This window comes from Bos javanicus, chromosome 4 (assembly GCF_032452875.1).
Source record: "Bos javanicus breed banteng chromosome 4, ARS-OSU_banteng_1.0, whole genome shotgun sequence".
NCBI lineage: Eukaryota > Metazoa > Chordata > Mammalia > Artiodactyla > Bovidae > Bos > Bos javanicus.
Window position 1 is genome coordinate 32,383,547 of NC_083871.1, and position 17,336 is coordinate 32,400,882.

Sequence of the window (17,336 nt, forward strand, 5' to 3'; positions counted from 1 at the left end):
TCTTTCCCATTCTATTGTTTTTTTTTATTTCTTTGCATTGATCACTGAGGAAGGCTTTCTTATCTCTCCTTTCTGTTCTTGATATAATTTGGCCTGGAGTACAAAATGAAGCAGGACAAAGGCTAATAGAGTTTGCAAGCACCCTCTTCCAGCAACATAAGAGAAGACTCTACACATGGACATCACCAGATGGTCAATACCCAAAGCAGATTGATTATATTCTTTGCAGCCAAAGATGAAGAAGCTCTATACAGTCAGCAAAAACAAAACTGGGAGTTTGACTGTGGCTCACATCATGAGGTCCTTATTGCCAAATTCAGACTTAAATTGAAGAAAGTAGGGAAAACCACTAGACCATTCAGGTATGACCTAAATCAAATCCCTTATGATTATACAGTGGAAGTGAGAAATAGACTCAAGGGATTAGATCTGATAGACGGAGTGCCTGAAGAACTATGGATGGACACTATACAGGAGGGGATTAAGACCATCCCCAAGAAAAAGAAATGCAAAAAGGCAAAATGTTTGTCTGAGGAGGCCTTACAAATAGCTGTGAAAAGAAGAGAAGTGAAAGGCAAAGGAGAAAAGGATAGACCCATTTGGATGCAGAGTTCCAAAGAATATAATCATTACAGAGCTTAAGGAAAAACATACCATTGAGCAAGGTGAGTTGTTTTGTTGTGTAATCATTAGTTCTGGGCTTGAATAAAGTTGGTCTTAGGTAAAATAGATTGTTGCCATAACAACTCAGATCTGAAGAAAAAAACCATCTTATGTGATAACGTGAAGGAATGTAGAAAAAGGAAAACATTTGTGTAAGGAGGGCCCCAGACTCCTTATCAATGCACCTCAGAATTAACTCTCTCAGTACAAAATAGATAATGACAGCAGTGGTGGTCTGAAAAGAAGAGATCCCTCTGGGATGGATTTGTCCAGCAAGCTTCATGGAACTTTGAGGGGAACTTACTGATAGAGTTTAGATAGATAGAAACAGAAAGAAAAGAATATATTTAATCCTAAGTATGAATATATCTTAATTGTTAAATTTTTTCATAAAAAGCAAAAGCATACAAAATATTAACTGAATGGATTCTAACTTTTTCCTTTAAAAAAGGAATTTAGATATAGGTGTACTTTTCATGAAACTATGTCTAGGAATGCTGTGGCATCTGGCATAAACCTTTCTCCCCTAGTTTTGCTTGATTTTCTCTCAAAATGATACAAAATAAAGTTCTCAAATCTTTATTTTTAAAAAGTTTTTTTCATACTGCATTTTGCATATCTTATTAAAATTTACATGTGTAGTGTTTCTGTTATTTGAGGATTCATGTGTTTTCAGAATGCAGATTATATAAAATCAAACTTTTCTTTTAAGGAAAATATCAGGCTGATATTTTTGCCTTAAGGCATTTGAAGAAAAATACTACATCCTATCAACTCAGGAAGCTTTTCACTTCCTGTAGCAGTGTCCTACAGCTGAAAAATCACAACATGTAATGAAGTGCTCTGTCGTCAACTCCAGACTTCAGTGTGGTAGGAATTCAGAAAAAGGTAATCAGAGAAGCTTGCAAAAAAAGTCTTGATCCTGAAAAAAGTCTAGAATGTGATGTATCACAGCAGAGGCAAGAAAGGTTGACTGGGACCAGGAAAGATAGGACTTTATACTTGGGTGTATCTCTATAGTATGTGGGGATGCATGCATAGGCGATTTTTCAAAACTTAAATCCTTCTGCTTGTGTTTTTTCCAGTTTTCTCATTTTCATATCTTCTCAGCATCTAAGCATAGAACCTTGCCTAGTTCAGTTCACTCAGTTGTGTCCAACTCTTTACAACCCCATGGACTGCAGCACACCAGGCTTCCCTGTCCATCACCAATTCCCGGAGCTTACTCAAACTCATGTCCATTGAGTCAATGATGCCATCCAACCATCTCATCCTCCGTCATCCCCTTCTCCTCCTGCCTTCAATCTTTCCCAGCATCAGGGTCTTTTCCAATGAGTCAGTTCTTGCCATCAGGTGGCCAAAGTTTTGGAGTTTCAGCTTCAGCATCAGTCCTTCCCATGAATATTTAGGACTGATCTCCTTTAGAATGGACTGGTTGGATCTCCTTGCAGTCCAAGGGACTCTCAAGAGTCTTCTCCAACACCACAGTTCAAAGGCATCAAATCTTCGGCGCTCAGCTTTCTTTATAGTCCAACTCTCACATCCATACATGACTGCTGGAAAACCATAGCTTTGACTAGATACATCTTTGTCATCAAATTAATGTCTCTGCTTTTGAATATGCTAAGTTGGTCATAACTTTCCTTCCAAGGAGCAAGCGTTTTTTAATTTCATGGCTGCAGTCACCATCTGCAGTGATTTTGCTGCCCCCAAAAATAAAGTCTGTCACTGTTTCCATTATTTCCCCATCTGTTTGCCATTAAGTGATGGGACCAGATGCCATGATTTTAGTGTTTTGAATGTTGAGTTTAAGCCAACTTTGCCTAGAATGGATAATAAAACTTAACTGAATTAAGTTATATTTTTAGGGTAACAATTTCCTGCTCACACATATACAGTGTGACTCTAGTGCTAGTCATCCATCTGTTGCTAACATGAAAGCTCCATGTGCTTTTACCTTGCCCATAGTCCATGTGTGCAGAGAGCCATAAGTAATTCTTCCTCCACCTACAGGATTGGGAGTGGTCCCGTCAGTGCAATAAGACCTGGCACTCATACCCACTAAGCTGACAGGCCTGACTTCCCATCTGTTGTTTTCCCCTCTCTGCTTGCTTCTTCAACTACGCACATCTCCTAGACAGTATATAACTTATATAGTATAAGTTATTAAAGGGCAGATGTTAAATCACATTCTCTACTTTGGATGAAGCGTAGATTGAAGGAATTGGGCATATTTCCAAGGGAGGTTGGCCCATATACACCCAGGAAAAAATACCATAAACTCCCCTGCATACAATCTAAGCCAGATGATACAGGTGCATTTAACACCTGACAGATACATATAACGAGCCAAAGTATAAAACATTACTGTTTATGTGAAATGAAGTCTTATTTTTCATTGTAGGTAGAAATTCTTGCAAAGAAAGATCATTTCACTTATCTGCCTAGAAGATGAACTATTAGGCAGAATATTATATATGGCTAATATTTATCAAGCATAGTGTTTAACATGTATAGTGGAAGAGTTAGAAAAGATTTAAGAACTTTGAAGACTTCTAGAGAAATCAGAGCCCAAATTGCAAGTAGATAGAAGCATGTGCCTATTCCTGTGCCTCACACACACCCTGCATACACACTAGCTAATCAGTTCCCTTGGACTTAAGAGTTCTGAGAGAGCAATTTATTTTAATTCTTGAGTATGAAGCATAACCTAGCCCTGTATGACTTAATGATCATCCATTCCCTACTCAGGTCCTTGAGTAGTACTGGAAGGTTAGAACTATTGTTACCAAGCTCTTTCAAATTACTTCACTCTTCTGAACCCCATGTCGTAGTATCTATGTAGTTCATTGAGCTAAAAGAAGTAGCATTTTTGTTTTCTTAGTTCGAGCATCTACATGGGTAGCTCTTTTTATTTTGAAGAGTACCAGATGTTAGACACCATTTCAAAGAATGTCTGACCAACTTTCTCATCCTGAAATTAAGGAAGAGCTTCGAAACATGTTCTTAAAGATATCTTTGGAATCGTTTGCATATTATTTTCTAATATCAAATAAATTGGGTATAAGAGTGGCAAGACTTGAGGTTCACTAAATATAACATCATTAATAAAATTGTATTTCTCTGCTATTCAACCTGGTCAGGTAGGAATTATGAGTAATTTGCATAATATGTAAGAGATTAACTTTGTTTGCTTTTGAGATATTGCTCCCTGTAGAATATTCTATTGCTTACTTTTTTTCATTCTGTACTATATAGTTTCCCTAAGGAAACAAATTTCTAAAATATTCTTCCTCAGTTTTTCAAATCCATTGAATAAAACTGACATTTCAGGATGACGTTTATCCTACAGTTTTGTGTGCCTACCAATAAACATACCACTGAGTAGCCCATGGGGACTCAGTAGACCCTACTTTGAGAATAAAAAAGGGATTAAGGTTCTGTTTCTCTAGTCACCTAAGAAGCAGAATGTTTATCATTACTGGGAGTCAAGATACTCTACATCAGGTGCTCTTTTTCCTGAAGAGATCATTTCTTATGTCCTATGATGCTTTGATGAGCTAGCATAATAGCTATCAGTCAGATTTTCCCAAAAGGAACTCAGCATTAATCAATCACACACAGTGCTTTGCTTGATAAGATTGGGAATTGTCTGGATTTCAGTCTGACCCTGATTATTTTCAGCCATTTTCAGAATGCAGCCAGAACACTGTAGCTTCCTTGCTTTAAAAGGGGGAGGATCCAACAAGCTGTAACTTTGGAAGCATTCCCCCACATATTTTCATAGAAGACAGGCACGGGCTTCAAACAAAAAGTGGTGGTGCTGTGAGCAGCCTTTTTTGTGAAGTGCTGAGAGGCGCTCATTTCTTCTCATTGAGAAGGAAAAGTCTGAGCTTCCAGATTACTCAGATTATCCAAGTATATCACAAATATCACAGCTTTAAGAGTCTGGCTGACTATACTGACTCAACTGAATCTTTACAAAAAATATCTCTCAGAAGTCTACAAAATGCCTTCTGTCTTTAGACATCAGTAAGCTAATGGCAGTTAAGCTTCAAATTATCCACTCTTTACATCACTATACATCTGGCAAAGACGGGATGCACATATTTCTTTTTTTTTAAGTCTTTAACAAAACTACTTATTTTAGAATTTTCTTGTGTTATTATCCTCAGTAACAGAAGGAATAGAAGACTGGGTGGTAGCAATGAATGCAAATGTATTATAGTTTATTTTAGAGCCAGAAAAGACCCAAAGCCATCTCTGTCTTCCTCTTGCCTTCTGCCACAATTAACCAACATTCTGAAGAAGAAATCACACAAAATTAGATAATAGTTTCAAGCCCAACATTCTTATATATACTGATAAACTAACATATTCTTATGTTTTGTATGTTCTCAACTGTATCTTTGCTTCCTCCTTTTCAGTTATATTTTTCCGTCATTGAAAGCTTCCTGTCCTTTCCTATTACAGGATTATAGCTGGACAGACATCCGCTGCCCCTTTGAAAAACGAAGAGATGCAGCATGCGTGTTTTGGGACAATGTAGTTTACATTTTGGGTGGCTCCCAGCTTTTCCCTATAAAGCGAATGGACTGTTATAATGTCGTTAAGGATAGCTGGTATTCCAAACTGGGCCCTCCAACACCTCGAGACAGCCTTGCTGCGTGTGCTGCAGAAGGCAAAATTTATACATCCGGAGGTTCCGAAGTTGGTAAGGACTTATTTAGTATTTGTATTTGTGCTTTAAAGCCAAGTGTATATATAGGCTTTTATATCTAAATAAAGAGTTGGTATTATTTGTCCAGATACTTTTTGACATAATTGAAATACATAGCTGTCATATGTTAGAGCACATTTCCTTAAGGTTTACCTTAGTCTATATAAACCGTTAAGAGAACTTCATCTTAAATTATGTTAATTATCCAATTTCTGTCATGATAAAGCTTTCGTTGACGTCATCTGGATTTGAACTTCATTGGTGCCATGTGGATTAGTTATTTTATATGCCTAATCTTGGAGAAGGGAATGGCAACCCGCTGCAGTATTCTTGCCTGGAGAATCCCATGGACAGAGGAGCCTGGTGGGCTGCGGTGCATAGGATCACAGAGTTGGCCGTGACTGAAGTGACTTAGCATGAATGTACACATGCATACATGTTGTTTGCTTTAAAGATTTCAGAGTTTGGCTTACTTGTAGACCCTTTAAGATCTCTTTATTACAGTCAAGCTTTTAAAATCTATTATCTTTGCTTTTTTTGTATCAGGAAAAGGTAAGACAAAACTTTTTCATTTGCTTCATGCTTTCACTTTTTAATATAATGACTGGTAATGGTATCTTGGGCTTTTTGATCAGAATGGGGTGTGTGTATGGGTATAAAAGCCATTCTCATTGATAATTTGCTAGTGTCTACTAGTGTTCCTTTTCTAAATGAAAAAAATTTCTAAATGAATATTCTACATGCAGACTAGATGCATATTAGCTTTTATATGCTTTCATCTTTTCAAATAATTTCTTTAGCTAAATAATGGGCTTATAAACAAAACTAGGAAGATCAAGTAACTATAAGATATGGAATTTAAATGTTAGTCTTTTTATTTTCTTTGATGATTTTTATATTAGCCCAAATAATGTTTTAGTTTTGGTCAGCATATTTATTTTTTACCCCCCACCCCCAAATGTTTGTAAAATGAATACAAGAAAGGTTATATTTTCTAAATGTGACTTTAGGAGGTGACCTTTCCCCTCTTTAAAAGCATTCTTCACACAATGTCTAATACAGCATATTTGAAATAACAATAAATCCTAAATATAGTAGGAAGTGTTTTATAGATATACTTTTTGTAGAAAATATAGTAGATAACTTCATTTCTTCATCATTTACTCTACTTAGTTTTTCACTTAAATAGTAACTTTTTTGGTATCTACTATATACTGTGTATTTCCCTTATGTCAACTGACTGAATCTACTAGATTGGAAGTGTTTAAAAAGTTAAAAAGAAGTTATTGTTAGTCATGATATTACTTCTTCCATTTGGTATTCTTTGATCTTTGCTCTTTGTAGGCTTTGGTTTTGATAGAGAATTACAAGGGTGCTGTTGTTTTTAAACATTAGAAAAGTCAAGAAAACTTGGAGATGAGCAATAATTTCATTAAGTTCTAACTTCTTTTTTTCTTGGGAAAGAAAAACACACTTGACCTTTAATAGTATCATTTCTTAAAAAAAAAAAAAAACTCTTTACTGAGCTCCTGTAATGTACAGAAGTTGTAAAACAGGATGAGTGTGTTTTACCATTAAAATGTATAATCAAAGAGCACCAGAAACATACAACAATGCTATGAGTGTATACTTAAAAAAGGACTGGCATGATTTCAGAGCCTACTTATACAACAATATTCTCTACACAGCTGATAACAGTGAGGGAGAAGTTTTGTTAATGATGCAGTGACTATTCTAGAACATTACATGACAATCCTTAGGATACTCTCAAATAGTAGTTTTATAATTTAAGGTATGGATTTGCCATCTGTAAACAGCTGTTTTTCTCCTTTATAGAAACATTTGAGGTTGAGTTAATTCCTATCATGCATAACTGGGCTGGAAGACATACATAACGTTTCTTACTTAATTTGAAAATCTTTTGAAATCAAACCAGTTTCTTTTCTCAAAGTTTAATTACCAATTAACCAATTATCAATTACCAAGGATCTCCGACAGATCCTTTTTTAAATATTTTCCAAGGTCTATACAAACAAGGATAGCTTTTTCTTAAACTATTTTTCTGTTTGGCTGCTGTTGTTGCTTGAGAATAGAAAAGACTCTACAACCCTCAAATCTTTCCTGTAGGAATTAATGATTCATCCTCAGTCAGCTCACTCCAAGCTCCCTCCACCACCACGCCCTCCCCCCCACACACATACACACTAAGCTAAGCTAATCAAGACGGGGTCCTTTTCTTTTACAGGAAACTCAGCTCTGTATTTATTTGAGTGCTACGATACGAGAACTGAGAGCTGGCACACGAAGCCCAGCATGCTGACTCAGCGCTGCAGCCATGGGATGGTGGAAGCCAATGGCCTGATCTATGTTTGTGGTGGAAGTTTAGGGAACAACGTTTCTGGGCGCGTCTTGAATTCGTGTGAAGTCTATGATCCTGCCACAGAAACGTATGTATCATCAATTTAAAAATCTTATTTCACTATTAACTGTATTCTTTAAGCTCCAAGGAAGAAAATCTTAAAAGGCAGAAGGAACCCAACAGAGGGATTTTGTTCTTATATTAAGAGTGTATTAATACATACACTTTAGAATGTGCTAGGTTCAGGGGCATGTGTATAGGCTGGACCCTTCCTCTACACCTTAAGAAATGGCTTGACCTTGTATCTTGTGGGAGCCCCTCTCTTTCTTTCCTGCTTGTGCAATAAATAAATGCCTGAGGATGAGCAAATATGACTGATTCATCAGATTCAAAATGCCTTTTTTTTTTTTAGATATCAGGAAGTGTAGAGAGGGGAAAACAATGTATAATCAGTGGTAAATTTGCCTTTAATTATAAATATTATATACTGGTTCATAGCTTTAATGAATGATAGTCCTAAGTATAATGTCTTTTTTTTTTTTTTGTAATTTGCTTACTAAGGTATGTTTGGATTCACATTTATTAAATAAAATTATTCTTCATCAACTGGGAAGTAAACTCCTTTTTAAAAAGCAAAATATAAAGAAATAAATGGTTAGCCAGTTTTTCTGATCTTGTTAATGACGGAACCCATCCAGTACAGCCAAAGGAAATGCGCTAGTTATTGAATAGTGGGAGTGGTGGTAAGTATAGTGTAATTGACTAATGAGAAAATGAACACAGGTGATGATACTCCAGTCAGACCTTCTATTAATAATCAGAAACATACATAGACCTTTAATAAGCAAATTCACTTGTTCATTTGAAAGGATTGTTCTTCCTTTACCAGAAAAAGTTATTGGGTAAATATGTTCAACTTAAATGTTATGCTAAAGAACTGCACCAAAACTCTTGTGCTCAAGGTTTGTATTTAGAAAATACTGCTGGGCTACAGAACATACAAGTCTTCTGCTCTAGCTATTGCTTTTTTTAAGTTAAGAGTAAGCATTTAATTATAAAATATGATTGTCATTTGCAGCTGTTTGTTTGTGCTTCCCTTCTACTTTTGAAGGATTTAAGGAAGCAAAACCATCAACTCTTTTCCCAGACAGAAGTGCAGCTGCAGTTGTTCTTTTCTCATTTCTTGCTCTACTAGTCTCCCATGTTAGGAACAGAATTGAAAGAAGCTTATCTTGAAACTGGGGGCTTCCTTAGTAGTTCAGACAGTAAAGAATCTGCCTGCAATGTTAGAGACCCGGGTTCGATCCCTGGGTTGGGAAGATCCCCTGGAGAAGGGAATGGCAACCCACTCCAGTGCCTGGGAAACCCCATGGACAGAGGAGCCTGGACGGCTACAGTCCAAGGGGTCACAAAGAATCGGACACGACTGAGCAACTAGCACTTCTATCTTAAAACTTATCTTTTGCTAAAGTGTTGAGACTAGGAAATCTCTTGAGATTATCAAACTTAATACTTCTCAATGTTTTTAAAAAATGTACCTTTATTCTGGCCAGGGCTCACTGAGGATACCCCTTATCCTAATCCTATCGTCCATCCAGCCAGTTAGCTATCCAGCCCCTCTTGTCCTAAACAGTAGGAGCAGGGTGTATACAGATGGTCCTCTCTCCTGTATCAGTCTCTACTTTGCCTCCCATAAATTCTATACTCAGAAAGCATACAGGTTGGAAAACTGTAATCTCATTCACTCTGCTGCCTAATTATTGTTTCGTTTCTTAGAAAGGTCTTAAAAGTAAAACCCATACCATATAAACGCCAGGCTTCTAAATTTTGAGATCTGTATTTAGGCAGTATCAGTGTAAATCAATATATTCTTGTTCATAGTAGTGGGGGAAAAGTATAAAGGAATCTACAACATTAATATTTTTTTAAAAAACTAGGTGAAATAATCAGTTTGGGGAATATTTTTAAATTTACACAACTTATATATTAAGCTTGTGTATTAAATTTGAATTCTGTATATTTTCTATTATATTTAAATTCCCTAAATTTTCCTAAGTGAAAAGCTAGTGTAAATTCTCTTGTATCATAAAGAAGAAAGGGGTATGTGTATTGAATTTTTCCCAGATACTGTTTTATGCGCTTTGACAGCTCACTGAGTGCAGAGCCTGTCAGAGGTTGAGTACAGGCTCTCCCACTTCTGAGTTGTACACTGACCTTTTCCCCTGGGGGGCCTGTGTGTTTATCCTGAAAAAATGGGAGGTCTTTAACCAAATGCTCGGAAAATGAGAGTAGTGACTGTCAGAACTATTTTTAAAATAAACCAGAAGTATGTAAATATAAGGCTACAAGAGTTGTTGATATTTCAGAGTTCTTCATTATGCTCTAAAAAGAAGAGTTACAAATAACCATATTAGAGAGTTCTACTTATGCCAGATTCCACCCCCCCCTTTTTTTTTGTGGTTGTCTGGAGCCTTTTGATTTATATCACCTGTTAAGAGCACCACCTGCACAATCCCAGGTGTCAGTTATGTGTCTGGGAGTTTAGGCAAAGAGATTGAATCTCATAGAAAAAGTAACAAAATGGTGTGTGTAAAGCTACCTGAGAATTATTCTCTGACATGTGTCCACATTATATTCTCAATCTCATTCTTTATAGTAGAGCCTGTGAACACAGCAGTGTGCTAATAAGTTATTAAATGTGACAGAATGATAGTAGTACTTTAGTTACTGCTGCTGCTAAGTTGCTTCAGGCGTGTCCAACTCTGTGCGACCCCATAGACGGCATCCCACCAGGCCCTGCTGTCCCTGGGATTCTCCAGGCAAGAACACTGGAGTGGGTTGCCATTTCCTCCTCCAGTGCATGAAAGTGAAAGTGAAGTTGCTCAGTCTTGTCCGACTCTTAGTGACCCCACGGACTGCAGCCTACCAGGCTCCTCCGTCCATGGGATTTTCTAGGCAAGAGTACTGGAGTGGGGTGCCATTGTCTTCTCTGACTTCAGTTACTAGAGCTGCCTAAAAGTTCTAAGTGTTTATTTAAAGATGGATGTGTGAATCCATAGGCTAATTTGCTGATTGCTAGAGGCCCATGATAAATTGTTTTACTTATGTAAATATTAATTAAAACCACATATGACAGTATTAATGCCTTATATTTCCTTTCACATCTTCCCTTTCTTGTTTGTTACTGTTTTACAAGTTATTGTGAACTATAGGAAGTGGATTTCTTCCAAAAACATGACAGAAGTCTCCAGATAGCCTCTACTTCCCATATTTTATTGGAGTTGAAAGAAGAAAATCTCTTTTTACCCCACCTGTAAATCACTCAAAACCAGTTAACTTTTGTTCTCTAGCTTTTCAGATGTGCATATTTGTGTGTGTATACACGTATGTGAGCTGTAACTGAGCACTTACTTGGGATAACAGACCTTTCCTGTAAATTCATATAAGTCCTTTTACTTCTTGTAAACAAGTATACTAAACACTTTCCTTAATTTTTTTCAGGTGGACTGAGCTGTGTCCCATGATTGAAGCCAGAAAGAATCATGGGCTGGTATTTGTAAAAGACAAGATATTTGCTGTGGGTGGTCAGAATGGCTTAGGTATGTGATGTTAATTCACTGTTCAACATTATCAGTGAATTTGCTGCTGTTTCCTTATCCTAAATTATAAAAATGTTTCTTGAGATTTTGATACAAGCATTAATTACATACATCATTACATTTATTTTTATAGTTTCTGGGCACTAACATTTTATGCAACGTCATAATACATTTAACATTCCTGTCCATGAATGTAGGTAGTAGCCAGCAGTCATTGTGACAGTCTCAGATGGCTTTTGTCTATTTCCAAATACCGTCTGGAGAATGGCATCACACTAGCTTAAGAACTGTTGAGTGACAGAAATATTTGAACTTTAATACAACGTTTAAAACTTTTAACTTTTAGGTCTTGTATCCAGGCTCTGAACAGCACTGTTTCCTAAACATTTTTAAACACTTCATGAACATATCAGTATTACTCTTCTAATTGATTAAATTTGATATTTTAATTTTTATAAATAATGTTGTACTAAAGAATCTTAAGTTATTGCTTTAAAAAAATAATTGTATTTATCTGTTTCTGGCTGTGCTTCACTGATGTGCCGCCTTTTCTCTAGTTGTGGCGAGTGGGAGCCAGTTTCTAGTTATGGTGTGCAGGCTTCTCTTGTTGCGGAGCACAGGCTCTAGAGCATGTGGGCTTCAGTAACTGTAGCTCCTGAGCTCTAGAGCTCTGGCTCGTAGTTGTGGCACACAGGCTTAGCTGCTCTGCAGCATGTGGGATCTTCCTGGATCAAGGATCAAATCCATGTCTCCTGCATTGACAGACAGCTTCTTTACCATTGAGTCACCAAGGAAGTCCAAGAAATTGCTTTTAATAATGTAGAATTTGGACTGAATCTACAGATAGATTCCACAAAGCCTATTTTAGTCAGTACCTTCAATCTTTAAGAATAACAAAGAAATAACTTCTTTTCCTTCTTCTCTTGCCATTGATATTTTTCATAAACTGCTGACAGATAAATGGTAGAAGGAAAAAGAACATTTGAATAACTGTAATCAAACTTAATCAGAAAGAAACTTCATTGAGTGGTTTCCTTTTTAATTTTTCCACAGCAGATAGCACATTTTTAGTTTTATAGAATAAATTTTAAGTATTTATGGTCTAAAATGATAAATAAAAAATTAAGTTAAATTCCTATTGTGTTAAAATCAGAATAAGAATTTAGGTAGTAGATATGTAAGGATTCATTATAAAATTGTTACAACTTTTCTGTATGTTTGAACTTTTTCATAAAAAATGTTTGGAAAAATATGAAGAATTATTACTTTAAGAGATTGTAGAATTTTTCACATAGTCGTTCATGTTTTATTCTTTTGAAGGTGGTCTGGACAATGTGGAATATTATGATATTAAGTTAAACGAATGGAAGATGGTCTCACCAATGCCATGGAAGGGAGTAACAGTGAAGTGTGCAGCAGTCGGCTCTATAGTTTATGTCTTGGCTGGTTTTCAAGGTGTGGGTCGACTAGGAAACATCCTTGAATATAATACTGAAACAGACAAATGGGTTGCCAACTCCAAAGTCCGAGCTTTTCCAGTAACAAGTTGTTTAATTTGTGTTGTTGATACTTGCGGAGCAAATGAAGAAACCCTTGAAACATGAGAAACTGAACCTCAAGATTCATTGGAGACTCAAAAATATGGCCACCCGTGCTTTGTTCCAAGAGTGCAGTCACAAAGTTTTAGTTTGGTGTTTTGTTTTTTTTTTTTCAAGGAGTTTTCAAGTAAAGTAAGATTCATGTAAAATAGATTTTCTTTTATATGGATTTCCTTCCTAATTGAAAGACTGTATTTCCACTGGCCATGTAACCAAGAACAAATCTAGCAAACTTGTAAAATGATAAGCACTTGGTGAAAACATGAATTCTTAAATGAATTTCACATTTGTAAGTATGATTATAGCAGAATGGGGGACTGACTCATGATTGAAGCAGTCTCATGTTAGCTCTAGATTCTATTTTCATACATCATAGAAGTGCTATGTAGTTATGTCTGTTTCTCTTCAGTCAAAAACTAAGAAATAGTATGAATTGTAAGTCAAAGATAGTTCTGATGGAGCAGCTTAGTCTCATGTAATTTTGCTTGTCTTCATTTGTTCCATTTAGTGCCAAATGTATTCCATTTTAAAAGCAAGCCAGAGTGAGTCAAACCATACACTTATATCTCATAAAAACATTTTGGGAGTTAAAATGTAATCAACTCCTCATGAACTATATTCAGTACAATTAAATAATTCCATCTTTTTAACACAAAACGTCAAGCTTAGCACCCATCATTAATTTACTTCACTTTTTTAACCCAGGGATTAAAAAAGGATTATACCTCTTCAGTGCTCACTCTGTTAATATTACCTAGCAAAAGAAAGCTACTTATAGCAAATTCTAGGTCACTAGAATATCACTGATAGTGATACACTGTCAATGTTGAATTTTAACTTCTTATAGATTAAAAAGGTACATAATTTCTTTTCCTTAGCGTAACATATCAGCAAATTTGACCCAGTTGTCTCTAAAAGCTTTGTAATTGAGTTACATATTTGTCATATTACTTATATGTGCTCAGTAAATCTTTTACAAACCCAACTGTTCATTTCTTTCCTAGTAATGTTTTGCCCTTTTACATTATGAAATGTATGGAATGAGCCATGTAAAGCTGTCACCATCAATGTTTTTAAACCTGATAATATTAAATATTTTTAAACTTCAAGCAGACTGCTAAGTTCATTCTTCACTTACATGTGTTAGGTAGTTTTTAACTTGTGAAGCAATGTTTCTTTTTAAATTTTTATTCTTTATATGAGGGTTATAATCTTAAGACCTAAAAATGTTTAAATGAAAAGGGAATTATAAAAGATAAAGGTAGATATATTTCCATTTATGTAAGGTTTTATGTACATTACAGTTCTATTAATTTATGAGTCATACAATTCACTTGTTTAAAGTGTACCACTCATTGATCTTAAATATGTACAGAGTTAATGCAACCATCACCCTAATTAGGGAACACGTTCTTCACCATAAAAAGAAACGCTATACTTATTAGCAGTTACTCCCCATTTTCCCTGTATTACTTCCTAATGGCTCCTATAACAAGTTACCGTAAACTTCATTGCTTAAACAACAGAAATTTACTCTTTCACAGTTTGGGAGGCCAGAAATCCTAAATCAAGATATTGAAAGGGTTGATTCCTTCTGGAGTTTCTGAGGGAAAAACTTCTCTTGCCTCTCCTGTATTTTCTGGTGGCTGCTGGCAAGCCAGGTATTTGTTGACTTTTAACTGCATCACTCCAGTCATTGCTTCTGTCTTCACATGGCCTTTTCCCTTGTGTGTGTTTGTCTGTCTTCTGGTACTGTTAAAAGTCATTGGATTTAGCTCACCCTCCTCATTGGTGGAGGGCATGGCAACCCATTCCAGTATTCTCTCCTGGAGAATCCCATAGACAGAGGAGCCTGGAGGGCTCACAAAGAGTCGGACATGACTGAAGCAACTTAGCATGCACGCATGCACCTCTTTGTATTTTTTCAATTAATTTATTTTTTAATTGAAGGATAATTGCTTTACAGAATTTTGTTGTTTTCTGTCAAACCTCAACATGAATCACACACCTCTTTATCTTAACCAATGACTGTCTCCAAAATAAGGTCTCATTTTAGAGTTTTAGGGAGACATTACTCAACCCAGTTCTATCTCCCAAAGGACTCCATCCCTAGGTAACCATTAATCTTTCTTTTTCTAGACTTTGTTATTCTGAACAATTTTATGTTGGGTTTTGACCTTTGCTCTCTGTTGGGAAAAATGTGTAATATTTTTGAGGGTAGAATATTGATTTGTCATATCTCAATTTGGTTATATATTATGTAGTTACTTAATATTACTTAAATAATTTCCCATATGGAATATACAACTGTTTAAGGTATTTTAAATAGATTACCCATTTCTTTAGGTTATATCTGCTGACTAGAACACACTGTGATAATGCAGATAGCTTTGATGTAGGTTATAACGACGGAGAAGGCAATGGCACCCCACTCCAGTACTCTTGCCTGGAAAATCCCATGGACGGAGAAGCCTGGTAGGCTGTAGTCCATGGGGTCTCGAAGAGTCGGACACGACTGCATGACTTCACTTTCACTTTTCACTTTCATGCTTTGGAGAAGGAAAGGGCAACCCACTCCAGTGTTCTTGCCTGGAGAATCCCAGGGACGGGGGAGCCTGGTGGGCTGCCGTCTATGGGGTCGCACAGAGTCGGACACAACTGAAGTGACTTAGCAGCAGCAGCAGCAGGTTATAATGAAATGTGTGTGTGTTTTTCCTTAGTAATCTTAGTAATTCTAATTATTGTCTGTTTTCTGTCCTGGAAGTAGTCTATGATATTGTTGATATCAGGATAATGAGTATAATATGTTGGTAAGTATATTTTCTATTGCTTTCCTACTCAAAATTCCTATCCTATTTAGTAAACATGTTAATATTGTATTTTTTGCAGTGATACTATTTAGATGACATGACAATTCAGTTTATACTTTTGAAAATCACAGTGTGAACATGAAATTTTAATGTCTTGAAAAAAGTTGTTGCTATCAAAAACATTTAGTCATGAAAAGGAGCCACTTTTAAAAACCAACAGTCTGTATTTCTGTTGAAATGTCACTCTTACTAACTAGAAAGCTTTTTTACTTTCCAGAGCTTTAGCCTCTTCTGATAACAAAGCTGTAAAATGGGATTCAAGGTCTGGTTTATTCAGTTCTTGTAGGGGATTTCCCCGTCTTCCAACCACCCACTGAATTTGTTAGCACTATCCATGTTTAATCTCCAAGAGCATTTTTCTTTTTATGATTGTCCTTTTCTACAGCATGTTGGTCTTGTTTCAGGTTGTCCTTAGGACATTTTAGTTTGCTTTTGTGTGTGTGTTTCACTCAGTTGTGTCTCTTTGCACACCCATGGACTACAGCCCGCCAGGCTCCTCTGTCCATGGAATTCTCCAGGCAAGAATACTGGAGTGGGTTGCCATGCCCTCCTCCAGATTCAGGGGATCTTCCCCACCCAGGGATCAAACCCAGGTCTCCTGAATTGCAGGCAAATTCTTTACCATCTGAGCCACCTTAACATTACTTTTGCTATTGGTGTGTTTCTCTTTCTTCTCACTTCTTTTTCAATTGCTTTGATCTTTCCTGTTGGAATCTGTCCTCAAACATCTGGTCCTTGACTGTGCATTTATATTTAAAATGAGATGTTAAAAAATTGTGACCTTTCATGTACAAGCGTGAGCTGAAGTGTCAGAGAACTTCATCATATGATAAGGAAATGGCTGCCTATTTTTGTTGGAGATTGGTAAAAGATCTCATAGATACTTTTCTGGGATGTCTGATTCTCCAGAAAATAAAACTTCCAAACTCCCACCTTTTGCAAGGGGGAGGGCAAACTAGGAAGAGACTGTCCTCCTGGCTGCAGGATTTCTGAGCTCAGGCAAAGCACCACTCAACAGGCATAGTTTGGTTCCTCTTTGTCAGTATCATAACTTGCCCCTCTATATTTATGTCCTGGACTCTGAAGCCTCTCTCCTTACATTTTTGTCAAGAAAAACACCTATCTCCCATCAGGTAGGTGTGAACGGTTCACCCTTTTCCAATGCCTGGTGGTTCTTAATTCTTGAGGCCTCTTAATTTTCAGCCTTCTTTGGGGACACCAGTTGTCCACCTTAAAGGCATATGACTCTTCCTCTAAGAAATTTACTATGTACTCTTATATGTACATTCAGTCTTCATAAATTGTGGCTTGAAATTATGGTTTTCTCCTAGTATAATCAAAGACAAAGTTTTTGCTTGTTTTCCCTCTTATTTTGAGATATTTTCAAGCGGAAAGGGAGGCAGAGGTATTTTTATTGTCACCTTGAAATTAGATGTTTTCTTCCTATGGCCCCACTCTCTTGATTTCCATCTACTCCTCCCCTATCACTAATGAGTTCTACATTCCTCAGTCCTTGACTCTCATCAT

At 36.5% G+C, this 17,336-nt stretch overlaps 1 protein-coding gene across 4 annotated transcripts in view; it reads left to right on the plus strand.

Annotated features, from left to right (window-relative positions):
• The window catches only part of KLHL7 (kelch like family member 7), a 55,744-nt gene extending 41,696 nt beyond the window's left edge, over positions 1-14,048 (plus strand). For all 4 annotated transcript variants that reach the window (XM_061413697.1, XM_061413698.1, XM_061413700.1 and 1 more), the window contains 4 exons: positions 5,137-5,377; positions 7,629-7,830; positions 11,244-11,341; positions 12,662-14,048. In XM_061413697.1, coding sequence (XP_061269681.1) covers positions 5,137-5,377; positions 7,629-7,830; positions 11,244-11,341; positions 12,662-12,945 — 825 coding nt within the window. In that variant the 3' untranslated portion in view covers positions 12,946-14,048. The remainder of the gene's footprint in view (positions 1-5,136; positions 5,378-7,628; positions 7,831-11,243; positions 11,342-12,661) is intronic.
• The last annotated feature ends 3,288 nt before the right edge of the window (positions 14,049-17,336 follow it).